Source organism: Lineus longissimus, chromosome 12, assembly GCF_910592395.1.
Source record: "Lineus longissimus chromosome 12, tnLinLong1.2, whole genome shotgun sequence".
Classification (NCBI taxonomy): domain Eukaryota; kingdom Metazoa; phylum Nemertea; class Pilidiophora; order Heteronemertea; family Lineidae; genus Lineus; species Lineus longissimus.
Window position 1 is genome coordinate 13,448,715 of NC_088319.1, and position 12,169 is coordinate 13,460,883.

A 12,169-nucleotide genomic window follows, 5' to 3' on the forward strand; every position below is an offset into this window, starting at 1 on the left:
CTGCAATTCTCGGATAAATTGGAAACTGACACAGGATTGGGTAACAGTAAATAATTTATTTTACTTTCAATGGAATGTACATTGTTTACAAGGATGGTGGAATGTGGTCAAATTAAGCAGTCTTTACACTGATGTAGATTCTGGAGTACAAAAGAATAGGGTTTCAACAATTTCAACATCCCCTTTACATACAAAAACAGTTATGGACTGGGGTAGGTGGATTATTACAATGTTTTATCGAAGCAAAAAAGGAGGTTAGGAGGTATAATGGTTACTGTTGAACCGTCTTTGATACACCAGTGGACTTCTACATCCAAAATATCTATACAGGTCTCTCAATAGCATCATTTGGGAGACACCTTGCTTTCAATCTTTCATAAATTCGTGCTGATTTCATCTTAATTTCATCATGTTTGTGCAGACCATTGGTCTTTTGCACCAAAAAGTGGCCATTTTTTAGGCAGAAACATGAGACTTTAGATGTATAACTTGATGTTTTATGCCAATTCCAATTATTTCTTGAAGTATAAGTTTTTGCTACATATGTAAGACCCAGTAGTAATTCTGGCTAATCCCCTTTTAGTTTATATGATCAGTTGTACACTAGCTATTTACCTTATAGCTACAGATGTGGAACTGTATAAAAATCTGAACATCAATTCAAGGCACTCTCTATTATAACGAAAATGCCTAGCATCAAAGTTCCCACTCCGGTTAGATATTTTCTTCAACACCTTTTAAACAATTTGAAAAACATTCACAGAACAACGTTTACGCAATTTCATACAAGCCAGAGCTGGCACTTGCATTAAAACGCCATTTAAATAACTGCAATCTATGATTAGATTCGCCGCTTTGTGCAACAAAATATCACTTGTCTGCAGGTAAATTGGTAACGTAAACTTAACAACATTAGACATACATGTAGTCTACAACACTAATCTCATACATATTTACACTAAAATACAGTCAGTAAAATAATTCTTTAAAAATAATTTAGCTTTGCTTCGAAATATAGAATAATTGAAATTGTACTAAATTGAAAGTACTGAAGTGCTATAATGCATATGATTTGGCCCCTTAAAAGATCTACAGCCTGGATAAAATTAACACTTGAAATATTTCATATGTCTCCGAGATTCAGCTCCAAGGGTCAAAAGGTCAGAGCTGCAATTTGGTGCATCATGTTTTGCCACTACTGTTTTACATGGTAAAGAGATTTCGCTACTCGTGTTATTTCTCCTTTAAGCCTACTGGCCTGTCCTTGTGGTTGGGGGTACCACCCAAAAGAAGATTCTCTTCTTTCTCCTTAGCATCACAGCAATCCGCAAACAACAAAATATATTACACAGCAGAAGAAACAAATCACAAATTGAACCTAATCTGGTGCCTGCAGTAATAAAACTGTCCTATCTTGCAGACCAGTGTCCTTAATTTCTTGCTCCATATCATTGAACACCTTCCTCGGAACTGAGCACACAAACGAATAACCAGTGAACTTTTTCTCTGCGATTTGTTCAGCAAACTTCAGCACTACACCTAGTGTGTCCGAAATATGAAAATAGCGCTGTAGGCGTTCACCGCTTGGCAAGCGTATCGCCAAGAGCACCCTGCGTTCTCCTTCCATGGGTTCCCCGGGCAACGGTGATGTAGCGGGTTCAACAACAGCTTGGATGGAAACTGGAATAAGTTCATTGCTCTGATCCATATCGGCAATTGTAAGAACTTGCGGCGGGGTATAATGACGGTGCAGTTCCTTTTTCACTGCGGTGACTTGCGGCACCTGGCCTGGCGTTTGTTCAAGGGACATCTTTCTCAAAGGTTGTGTTACACCAGTTAGGTTATCACTGGCCGTCTTGTCCCCGATACTAGGGAGGCGCTTGTATCTCTGGAGCGCAGCAGAGGTAGGTCGGACATCAGGTAATTGTTGGACAATATCAGCTGTAAACAAAGAAAAAATTGTTGATGATTAAGCAACATTTACACAATGGTTGGGTGATGCTTGAGGAATGGAGTCCAAATAGGCTACTGCTCGCCTCTGCAAGATTTTTTATTGCCCTGGCATAGACACTCAGGGACCACAGCTTTTACTATAGTCTCATTCGACAGACCTCCATCAATTTTGGGTTGCATACCTGGGGTTGCATCTATGGAAGACTTCCTCGAGGCCAAGCTGGGGTGCCTGTTAGCTGAATTCTGTCGTTTGGCTGGAGGTGGGTAGGGAGGAGGCGACGGGCCGATCGGCTGACTGACATCTTGAGCTAATGAACTGTGATCATGAGGACTGAAATTGGCAAAGTTGAGTCCTTATTTGAATACCGGAAGCCAGAAGAAAGAGCATTAGTTGTGTCAAAGATAGGACTGATGACATAGTCTCCATGGTCAACCGAGTCGCACAGTTCAGACAAGAATTTAAACACATCCTGTGAACAAGACAGTGTATAAGGTGCTGTTGAAAGGAGTGGAAGACTTTCCAAAAAGATACACTAATGAACAGACTCTCTTAACACAGTCAAGGAAGCTGAAGGCCACAATCAAGGGCTTAAACTTAATCAAAAGTAGCACGAGATATCATATATTTTACCCACCCAACTGACTCTTGAAACTCCATGCTCTGTGCCTCTTGTCTCCCTCTTCGTCCATGGCTAGTTTTTGGGCGCTCCGGAATATCAGCAGTAAACGCTGGCGGAGCAGGTGGCTCGACCTGGGCTTCAGCTACAGCTGGTGCTTCAGGTCGGCGACGTCTCCCACGACTTGTCCTTGGTCTTCCATCCATTTCTGTATCAGCCTCCACAACTTGATTAGTGCTCATGCGGGCCTCCATCATATCCCAGGATTGCTCCTGGACGTTGCTGGGGACCTGGGGTCCAGATGACATAGAAGCTGTACTAACCACGCTGTCTTGTGACATACGTCTTGAAGGCACTGCTTGTGACGCTGGGGCAGCAGATTGAGAAGCTGACAAAGTCTTTTGTGAAACATTTACAGCAGCATTTGAATTGGAAGTAGAGCGATTGTTTGTTAGTGTAAGAATGTTTGCTTTTGATTGTAGGTTCGTCCGAGGTGATGGCTGAGGGGCAGCTCTCTGCCCAACATATTGTGATGCCCTGGCTGGGACATTTTGCTTGGTGCCAACACCAACGGCCCCAGTAGCCTGAGACCGTTGTTGTGGCACTGGCTTAGTCCCCAATGATTGGGTCACATGTCCAACTCCTTGACCTGCTGGTTGAGGATGCCCCCGATGACGCCCATGACCTGTCTTAGGGCGCTCTGGGATGTCGACTGCAGGCTGACCAGCTTCACTTGACCTGTTCTTGATATAACCATACTCATCCTTGCCTGAAACAGAAAGAACCAACTCAAAATTGATCCATGAAATACTTCCTGTGTCGACAGGACTGGGAGAGAGAGGCAGTAGGCCTAGGCCCTAGGCCTAGTACTAGACGAAGTCACTTAGTGACTTAGTCAGTAGAGGACTCGGACTTGGGACAAACAAATTCTTCTAGGCCTATTTATTTGTCACTCAATAAGTCAATATACCGGCGAATTCCTTGTAATTTGTTGAGATAGAGGCACCAGCTTTCGGTTGATTACCCTTGGATGTTGTAGGAGCCGCACCAGGCCGTGTGCCGACTGTCTGACGACCAGAATTGTACTTTTGTCTGATGCCAGTAACAGCACCAGCGCGACCAGAGTCGGCCATGTTGTTTACGTTTTTCACCGAGGTAACAAAATTTTTGCTCCGTTTTAATTGGACAGTAAAGGTCCACCAGCAACTGAAATAGGAAGTCGAAGTTAACCTTTATCACGTTTATTTTAAATTATGAAAAAAACATAAATGATGTAAATTTATTAGGTAATGAAATTGAGTGAAATTTTGGAAAAATTATTTCCATTCACCCCGTCAGGCCCGTGATGGAACGATTTTTGTAAACAAACACACGTGCTTCCGGTAGAAATTTGTGAAATTTTGCCAATTTTTTTTAAATTTCTGCCAAATACCACGGCTTATTTTAACTGTTTATGATGCTAACTGAATTAGTTAACAGTAAAGAAGACTTTAGAATACTTCTTGTGGAAGGTATGAATAGGCCCTACAGGCGAGCCTCGCGCACAGTTTACACTTCAGTGCCAACTTGTCATGCCAATGCAGCAATGCTGCAGTGGCCAGTGCAATCAGCAATGGTACCAACTGTCTATATTCAATCCCTCACAGGCACGTGAAAATAAGAAGAGCTCAACTCGATAGCCCTCTCCCAATTGATTGGTGACATAGAGTAGCACACCCTGTCTACCCCTGCCTGGCCTAGTCCTAAAGTCACCGTCGGGTGTGTTTCCTGTCGATTGGCACCAATGCATAGGCCCTTTGAAACGGGCCTTTGCTTTGCCTTTGCCAGATAATGAGTGTACTGGGTGTGCCACAAAATTTCTAGTTCAAGGTTGTTGATTTCATAATTCATTATCAATCCGTACTGTGTCGCCAAGATGTCATTCTTACGGTCTTACAGTCGCTCTTGCTAATGACAAATTATATTTTTAAGCCAAGTTCATCAGAAAAGCATTAATGAGGAAGGGTTTACTTTTGAATGTGTTTTGTTTTCAGATTCTATCCACCTTTCTGGTCGAGGCTTGTTGAAAGCATTCATCCAGCAGCTGGCTTCAAGGTGTGTGTGAGAGCAATCTTTCTTGATAATTACTGGCGACTTAATAGTAAACCTAGAGTTGGAGAGAGAAAATATAATCCAAATTAGCCAGAAATCATCAACACAAAGAGTCAGTTCTTTATCTATGACTATATTGCTTTCAGGGTGGATGAGGTTCATTATATCGGCTATGATATTCCTCCAGAAGCGATAATTGGTCGCCTTGAACAATGCGTACAATCGAGGTAAGATTGGTGTTGAGGAGAGATGAGACTTGTTTATTGAGTCATTTATCTGGTCATCCCAGCAGTTGAGACTGGCATCTAGAACAGTATTTTCAATTCTTGATAAATGAATTCGGAATTTAGAATGAAATACCTGTCATGTTTCATTTAGATTGGTGTGACCTAAAACTACTTGGTCGATTCAGTAAAGCTGTACATTACTTAAATCGTGTTTTTCCCCCAGGATTGTGACCCATGACCTCTGCAGTGATGCCCATGGCTGGAATGGAGGAACGTTGAACTTGGACACCGACCTTATGGCCCTTGTGTCAAAGAGGATCGGTCCTGGCGTAGAGACGGTCGCTATCGTCTTCGATTCTCTAAGCCCTCTTCTACTTCACAGGACAGCACAGTATACTTGTCAGACCATCAATTCATTGGCATACAGGAATGTAAAGAAAGGTATTATGATTTTGTATCGGGCATTTTCTTCTGTCAACCACCTGTTTTGGACCCTGAAGGACCTTGGGGAACATACAATAATATCCAAAATTCATATTTCAGGTATAACTGTAAAGCACCTGGTTGGCCTTGTCCATCGCGACCTCCACGATTCTTCAATTCTTGCACTGCTTGAGCATACAGCTACTACAATTCTTAATGTTGGTCAGCCGGAGCATTCGAACTTCACAGGGACCTGCCATGTGACGCAAAAGAAGGGTTCTGGAAAAATAACGAAAAAGGTGTGTTCTGTTGATGAATAGTGGCTCCGGTTACAGTGTTTGCCACTCAATTTTCTTTTGATGAGCTCAGATTTTTGTGGCCCTTTCACTACCACAGGGTTTTGGAAGTTTACTAAAACTCTTCATTCAGGATGTGTTATCCATCTTTCAGAAAGAATACTTCTCCTTAGATGCCAGTTGTCAGCTTTCCCACAGCCAGGAGGCGTCCATGGTGATAGCAGTGGAAAAATTAGCCACTGAAAGTAAAGAGGTAGGATTTGGACGACTAACTGAATTGTTCTTTTTTCTTTCAGTTAGACTTCATCTGACACTTTATACTCTATTACTGTATTGTTGTTGTCTTCAGCAGCTGCCTTTGACTGGTATGAAGTTATATATTGTAGTTTTGAAGGTACAATGTCATGTCACAAAAAAGTGACAAAGATAAATGTATTCAAATCATTCCAGCCTGACCCAGCTGCCAATTTGACATTCAACTTGAGGCTAACCAGTGATGAAAAGGAAGCCAGGAGCCAAGTCAAACTGCCCTACACTCATCATGAGGAAAGGTAGGCTATGTTACTCTCTTTTATACGTGGTGTCTCAAAAAACATGACACATGACACACTTTCTACGTTTAATAAATTCTCTGCAAAATTACTTAATAAAAAAATTACTTACAATAAAAACTACATGTACATGTAAATCAATTTAGTTAAAAGGCTACTGCCTGCATGTACTTCTGACTGTCTTCTACCTTCTGCTGTAGCTTGCTGATGTGTATATAGGCCTGTTGGTGCTCCTGGCAAGATCTCATGACTAGCTTCTGACTGGCAAAACCAGGAATAGGATTTGCATCTTTTCTCCTCGCCCTGTATGAGATTGTTTATATGTGTGATTTGGGTTTGTGTTTCAGGAAAGAACAACTGCTTGGCAACCCACAAGAAACTGGAAAAATATTCTACCATCCGGATAAGGAGGACGACTTTGATGAAGAGGACCCAGATGATGACCTTGACATTTGACCTTGAACTTTGCATTGTAGCCTTGTCATTGATAGAATATTGTAAGTACTCAGCTGCATTGCATCAAAAAATAAATATAAATAATGAAATATCACATTCTCTATTGTTTATTCAACAGCATGGACTAAAGATAATTTGTCAAATATTCAGATTCAGACTTTGTGGAATTGCAGGAAGTAGAACTTCTGACTACAGGTGCATGAGGCTGTATTTCATTCCAGTTGTATTTATGTGCGTAGTTGCTGCCGAAGTCTTTCATTTCGATGCCTGTTGACATCTGAGAACAAGGGCATCCATTGGTCTTTGACTTAGGGTTTGTGATTGTCTCGCCCTCACCCCCACACTTTCCTCAGGTTGAGACTTGATGCGACAATGGGGGTTGTGATTGCGAGCACTTTGACATTATATTTCCCTAGCTATCGGCCTGCGCATTCTTCTTCAAGCTCAACTCCCTGGGGGGCATACAGGCCAGCTCCCTCTTAGCGCTCTACCGAATCAGCATCTTCTTTCCGAAATTGTGGTGTGCAGGCTTAGTAGGATTTCTTTATCATTTCCATGGAGTGTTGAGAGGAGTTAAAAATTCATTTCAATCCTTTTGCTGCACTGCGGAAGTCAGCCCATGCACTTCAATTGATGGTAATGCTGAACACTGCTTCCTTTTTTTCTCTGCAAGGGCAAATGATATTTCAAAATGTTGCCATCTTTACTGCCCGCTGTTAAGGTAAAATATTGGTCGAAATGATATTATCACCAAATCATGTCCATTTGAATCTCCAAATCAATCTGATAGGCTCTCTGATAGGCTTCAGCAAGTAGGGCATGGTATTCGGAGCAGGCTATTGTTTCCAGAGTCCGTTTGGCATATTTAGAGAGGCTGTAGGAAAGTGATGATGAATTTAAACTCCAGTTGGGCTGAACATGCTAGCCTATGCATGTGATGCACATATCATGGGGACATGCTATGTATGCCACCCACAGTGAAAGGGGGAGAAGGCAGTGTTAATCAATATCAAAAATACAAAACAAAGAAATATTATTTCACATGTAGAATTTATTAATCAACAACCCTTAGTACATATATTCAAAATGCTCTAATAACTGATTGTTAGGATTATGGCCGAGATATATGAATTTTTTATCTTTCCTAATTCTGCATTGCACATTATAAAATTGACAGAACTGTTTGAAAATACTATTGCTTTGCTGCATCCCCGAGAATCAGTTCCCGAACTAGTCGAGAATCTTATCTTAGTTCTATTTGCAAGCAAGGCAGGCCTTCCAACTTCCTGAGCAGCCTGCCCAGTAGAGTGCCTGGGAAAATGTGTGTGCCCCACAAATGAATATCAAACCCAACGACTACTGGGTTCCTCGCAGACATGAGATTTTCTTGTCAGCAATTAAGATAGCAGGTCGCAGTGATTAAATGGCTTGTTTCTGTGGTGCATACCAATTAAGATTTTACCAGATATACACGTGAGAACGAGATCAGTATCATATTGTTTCTCCTCGAAAAATACATGAAGATCAAGAAAACTTCTCATCTATTTCACACAAAAATATTTTAAATATCTTAAAATACATGAATAGATAAAACTTTGCTTTTAACATGTTTATATCCCATTTACCAGTAAAACATTACACATTTTCAACATGAACTTAAAATTGAACTGGGAGAAAATGTTTATCCCTTAAAAACGAAAATACCAGTAAGCTTTTAATGACAAAAATATAGCATGATGCCATCTAATGTCTCACAGCATGCAGCACCAATAAGAATAAAGTATAAGACCGAATTAGATATGCAAATTACTTGGTACATGCAGTACAGTTAAAACTAATGAAGGACAGTCTTGGGACAAATGCAGTCCTGCAGATTAAAAGATAAAATAAAGCATCCAGCACATCTTTGTTATAACAATTAGAGTTTTGTTCGGTATATCGTTGTAAAATTGGTCAACAGCAATCGGGTCAAAACAGACTGATTTTTGGTCCTTTTAACAAAACAATTACCAACAGTGAACAAGTCGGAAAAATTCTGCTGTATTTTGTTAAGGGGAAAGCACCAGCTACGGGCAGTGTTTATGGCACCAATAATTATCTGCAACTGCCCATGCATGAATTCTGAGATTTTTGATCCCCTTACATATTCGTAACTACTTTCTTAATACCTTCAAAACATCAATTTGGGGTTTCTGGTGCACATCACCCAAGTCAACAGCCAAAAAAACTGTTGCCCCATTGTTGAGCCAGTTCTGATTATGAAACCACTTTTAACAGAAAAAAACAACTACATATTGATGATACAACACGTTAAAACTTTAGAGAAGATGAAGAAAATTACCTCTTTAAAGTACAATGTGTTGCAGCTAAAGAATTTTAGCAGGGTGCAGCACCCAGTCTTTTCACAAGCATGACAAGTGACTAATTTATTTCATTTAAAGCAGAGCGCTGTACCTCAACTTTTTCAGGCTGTGTTCTTTCCTGCCCTGCCTCTTAAGATTTCTTGCTGAAACACTGGTACGATACCCACACAGAATCAGGCACACAAAACATTAGCAAAAGATGTAAAAAATAATTGATGAAATTAAACGACAGGGAATGCCCTCAACCATAAAAGACCCTTAAAAATAAAAAGGTTTGTTCTCCACTAGGGTGGTTTCCTGCCTTGGTTTAGCCATTTTCGCCTGCTTTGTGGTCAGTTTAAAAAATCGCCGAGCCAACGAACAACTTGAAAATTAATCCGATGCCTGTGAAAGCTGTGCAGTTTCCCGCATTCGTCACTGCAGTGGAAAAATCTCAAAACCCATTCATCCGACAAAATAATTCAATCCTTTGGATCCTCTACTCCACAATTCCTGCCTAGAGCCCTCTTTATGGCTTATGAAGAGCACAGGCCTCAGCATATTTTTCTACCCCAAACATTTCTTTTAGATTCTCCACCTGGACAAACTCCATAAAGCGCTCAAACGGGCAAAGCCCACCGAGGAGTTTCTCCTTACAGAACCGAACAAATTTCGTTACATCCCTCCCATTAAATAGAACCTTTATAAAGTATTTGACATCATGTGATCCTTTGGAGCTGTAGAGTTCAAAAACAATTCTGGAGGCGTAAGGAGGCCAGAAACCTTCGTGCACGCCTAACGCTGTATTCAGTGCAGTAATAGTGATGTCATGGCCAGAAAATAAGACAAATTTTGTCCGATTTTTTGCTGGAGAATTTATTCTGTCGTTCATCATAGTGGCAATTTCTTTCAACATTGGGTGCATCAATAAACGTTGTGATTTCTGGTAGGAGTCGCTCTGGATTTGAAGCCGGCCATTCCGGTCAATTATATCCCATACTCCCTTCATTATTTCATCCGCATCGCACGGTTTACCGTCAATGCATGGTAAAGGTGCCCCGTGACAGAATCTCCCGTTTAATGTGTCCATGATGTTAGGTGCCATATGCGGCTTGACATTCAACCCCAAGCTATCACATGCATCTTTGAATCCATCTGTCCACTGATCACCCCCTAGTATCTTCACTTCCATGGGTACATTTCGGTGTATCACATTATGAAAGCGACAATTACAACCGCCAGTGATAAACCTCGGGTTGCAAAACGTTATGATACCTGGTTCAAATTTTAAATGTGACAGTTGAAACTTCGGTAAGAATCCGTAGAGAAATGCTAAAGCGCTCTGATATGTTCGTGTATACTTTGTGCTTCGTAAAAGAATCTGTTTAGGTTTAAAATCCTCTTTTAAAAGGCCGAGTTTTTCATTGTAAATTTCACCAAGGTATTCCCCGATTCCAAGATGTTGTGCAACACCATGACCCGTTAATTGCGCATTATCGCAGTGTTTCACCATTGGGTAAACAGGAAAACTTTTGAATGGATCGTTTGCTCGGCGTTGGTCCTGCTGTTTCCGGAGATCATTGACGAATCCCTGAAAATTTGTATGATTCGGGAACATGCTCGGCTTCAAACGGCAATCGAAGTTATGACGTGCGAGCTGTGGAAATGTGGTCATTGGTGTTCTGTCGCCATGCCTGATGAGGATGTACACTGACTTTAGTTTAAAGCCGGTGGGAACATTGCCTGAAAAGAGAACGTATACAAATCATATAGAAAGTTTCTACCGGTACAATATAAACTTGAAAATATTCGCCAATTTCATATCTTCAAGTACCATAGTAACTAAAGAAGACCGTTTTGAAAATTGTCTATTTATTTTTTCTGCTGAGTGATACCACATTTTGATTTCATCTTGGTGAACGATTTTGAAAATGACAAAAAATTGAATTTCAAAATTCGAATGTTCTCACCTTCCTCTCCATGTACAGGCAGATAGGGCGAGTTACAATACTGCCATGGTCGAGATGGTACCGCATATGGCACTGGTCCCTTCAATGACCCTTGGTCCCAGATAAACTTGGAGCTACTCCCTGCAACGAAGCGCCGCCTAGACTTGTTGCTTGTAACTAAAACCCGCACTGCAAATGAGAGTGAATAGATAAACAACTCAATATCGTTACCATACAATTGGAAAACAATATGCCTTTTTAGGTTTTCTTGGTGAAAACCAGAAACTACTATTATTATCAGCCACCAAGATCAATAATTATAATGATAAATTATAGGTAAGTGATGTAGATTTGTGTAACTGCAGGACATTTTGAGATTGATTTAGATTTTTATCTCTCCAACCAGCTGTTGTCTCGCTTTGTTAGTCTTCAATATACTTACTAAGATTCATTAGGATGATAAGGAAAACAATTATAACAAGAATAGTCTGCCATCTTGTCTTGGTGAGCTTCGCCAATGTCCATGAACACATTATTGTCCTCATTTTGTGTGGTCCTCAAAGGCTTGCGACAGACAGTAGTTGCAACATCATCCTTGTTAATGTTATATTGGTTAGTGATGAACTGAAAAATAATAAGAGGCATCAGTCCAAATTATGATTGACATCCCTTAAATTGTGTCATAGGCACACTCTCCAGCATGTGGGGAGCGCGTAATACACGCGAAACAGAGAGATAGGCGCGTCACAACCTGTGGTCAGATTGTCCTTTTCGTTTTTTCGTATACACCCTGTATACTACTGTACTGTGAATCGACTGTAAATTTGGTCACAAATTTGCAATCAAAATACAGCGATCTACAGAAAGCATCCAATGCAATCAACTAACTCTATAATCCTGAATGTAAATGAGATATTGCTAGTCGAACGGTTATGCATATGCATATTATTAGTCGAGGAAAACGATGATAAAAGCAAAATCAAACAAGCGATTTGTTACATCCTCGATGTACATTTCCACATTGCCGGGAATATTAGTTATTCTCCTCACTAAGAGGTGGCAGCATGAGACAGTTGACCTGGAACGTAGCTGAAACGTGTGGCGTTAAAACCATAAGATTAATGCCGAGAATTTGCAATATATATAAAGGTCGTGGAAAGTATGTAAGTTTTGATAAAGATAAGCTGTGATCTAACAGTCGTGAGTATCATGTTTGGGGTTTATGAAATAACTCGTTCCCCGTTAAAGGGGGGAATTTCCACCC

General features: G+C 40.7%; 3 protein-coding genes across 3 annotated transcripts; 1 reads left to right on the forward strand and 2 right to left on the reverse strand.

Annotated features, from left to right (window-relative positions):
- Positions 1–42: 42 nt before the first annotated feature.
- On the reverse strand, positions 43–3,703 carry LOC135496556 (uncharacterized). The gene is made up of 4 exons (XM_064785919.1): positions 3,541–3,703; positions 2,589–3,339; positions 2,136–2,284; positions 43–1,941 (listed from the first exon to the last, which is right to left on the reverse strand). Exons 1-4 carry the CDS (start codon positions 3,701–3,703, stop codon positions 1,379–1,381), a joined length of 1,626 nt encoding a protein of 541 aa, XP_064641989.1. The 3' UTR covers positions 43–1,378.
- A 241-nt stretch (positions 3,704–3,944) lies between these two features.
- On the forward strand, positions 3,945–6,696 carry LOC135496926 (elongator complex protein 5-like). Its single transcript, XM_064786522.1, has 8 exons — positions 3,945–4,081; positions 4,604–4,664; positions 4,808–4,888; positions 5,112–5,329; positions 5,432–5,610; positions 5,762–5,860; positions 6,058–6,158; positions 6,506–6,696. The coding sequence occupies exons 1-8, from the start codon at positions 4,024–4,026 to the stop codon at positions 6,612–6,614; spliced, it is 906 nt and encodes a 301-aa protein (XP_064642592.1). The 5' UTR covers positions 3,945–4,023; the 3' UTR covers positions 6,615–6,696.
- A 968-nt stretch (positions 6,697–7,664) lies between these two features.
- On the reverse strand, positions 7,665–11,919 carry LOC135496915 (2-phosphoxylose phosphatase 1-like). The gene is made up of 4 exons (XM_064786501.1): positions 11,794–11,919; positions 11,348–11,529; positions 10,927–11,094; positions 7,665–10,699 (listed from the first exon to the last, which is right to left on the reverse strand). The coding sequence occupies exons 2-4, from the start codon at positions 11,448–11,450 to the stop codon at positions 9,486–9,488; spliced, it is 1,485 nt and encodes a 494-aa protein (XP_064642571.1). The 5' UTR covers positions 11,451–11,529; positions 11,794–11,919; the 3' UTR covers positions 7,665–9,485.
- Positions 11,920–12,169: the final 250 nt, after the last annotated feature.

Coding starts and splice junctions, on each gene's coding strand:
- LOC135496915 (XM_064786501.1), bottom strand. CDS start 11,450: ATGAGGACAATAATGTGTTCATGGACATTGGCGAAGCTCACCAAGACA. Junction 11,095..11,347: donor TATCATCCTAATGAATCTTA/GTAAGTATATTG, acceptor TCTCATTTGCAG/TGCGGGTTTTAGTTACAAGC. Junction 10,700..10,926: donor GCCTGTACATGGAGAGGAAG/GTGAGAACATTC, acceptor TTCTCTTTTCAG/GCAATGTTCCCACCGGCTTT.
- LOC135496556 (XM_064785919.1), bottom strand. CDS start 3,703: ATGGCCGACTCTGGTCGCGCTGGTGCTGTTACTGGCATCAGACAAAAG. Junction 3,340..3,540: donor AAATTACAAGGAATTCGCCG/GTATATTGACTT, acceptor TTTCTGTTTCAG/GCAAGGATGAGTATGGTTAT. Junction 1,942..2,135: donor TTCCATAGATGCAACCCCAG/GTATGCAACCCA, acceptor CTTTGTTTACAG/CTGATATTGTCCAACAATTA.
- LOC135496926 (XM_064786522.1), top strand. CDS start 4,024: ATGATGCTAACTGAATTAGTTAACAGTAAAGAAGACTTTAGAATACTT. Junction 4,082..4,603: donor TAGAATACTTCTTGTGGAAG/GTATGAATAGGC, acceptor TTTTGTTTTCAG/ATTCTATCCACCTTTCTGGT. Junction 4,889..5,111: donor GAACAATGCGTACAATCGAG/GTAAGATTGGTG, acceptor TTTTTCCCCCAG/GATTGTGACCCATGACCTCT.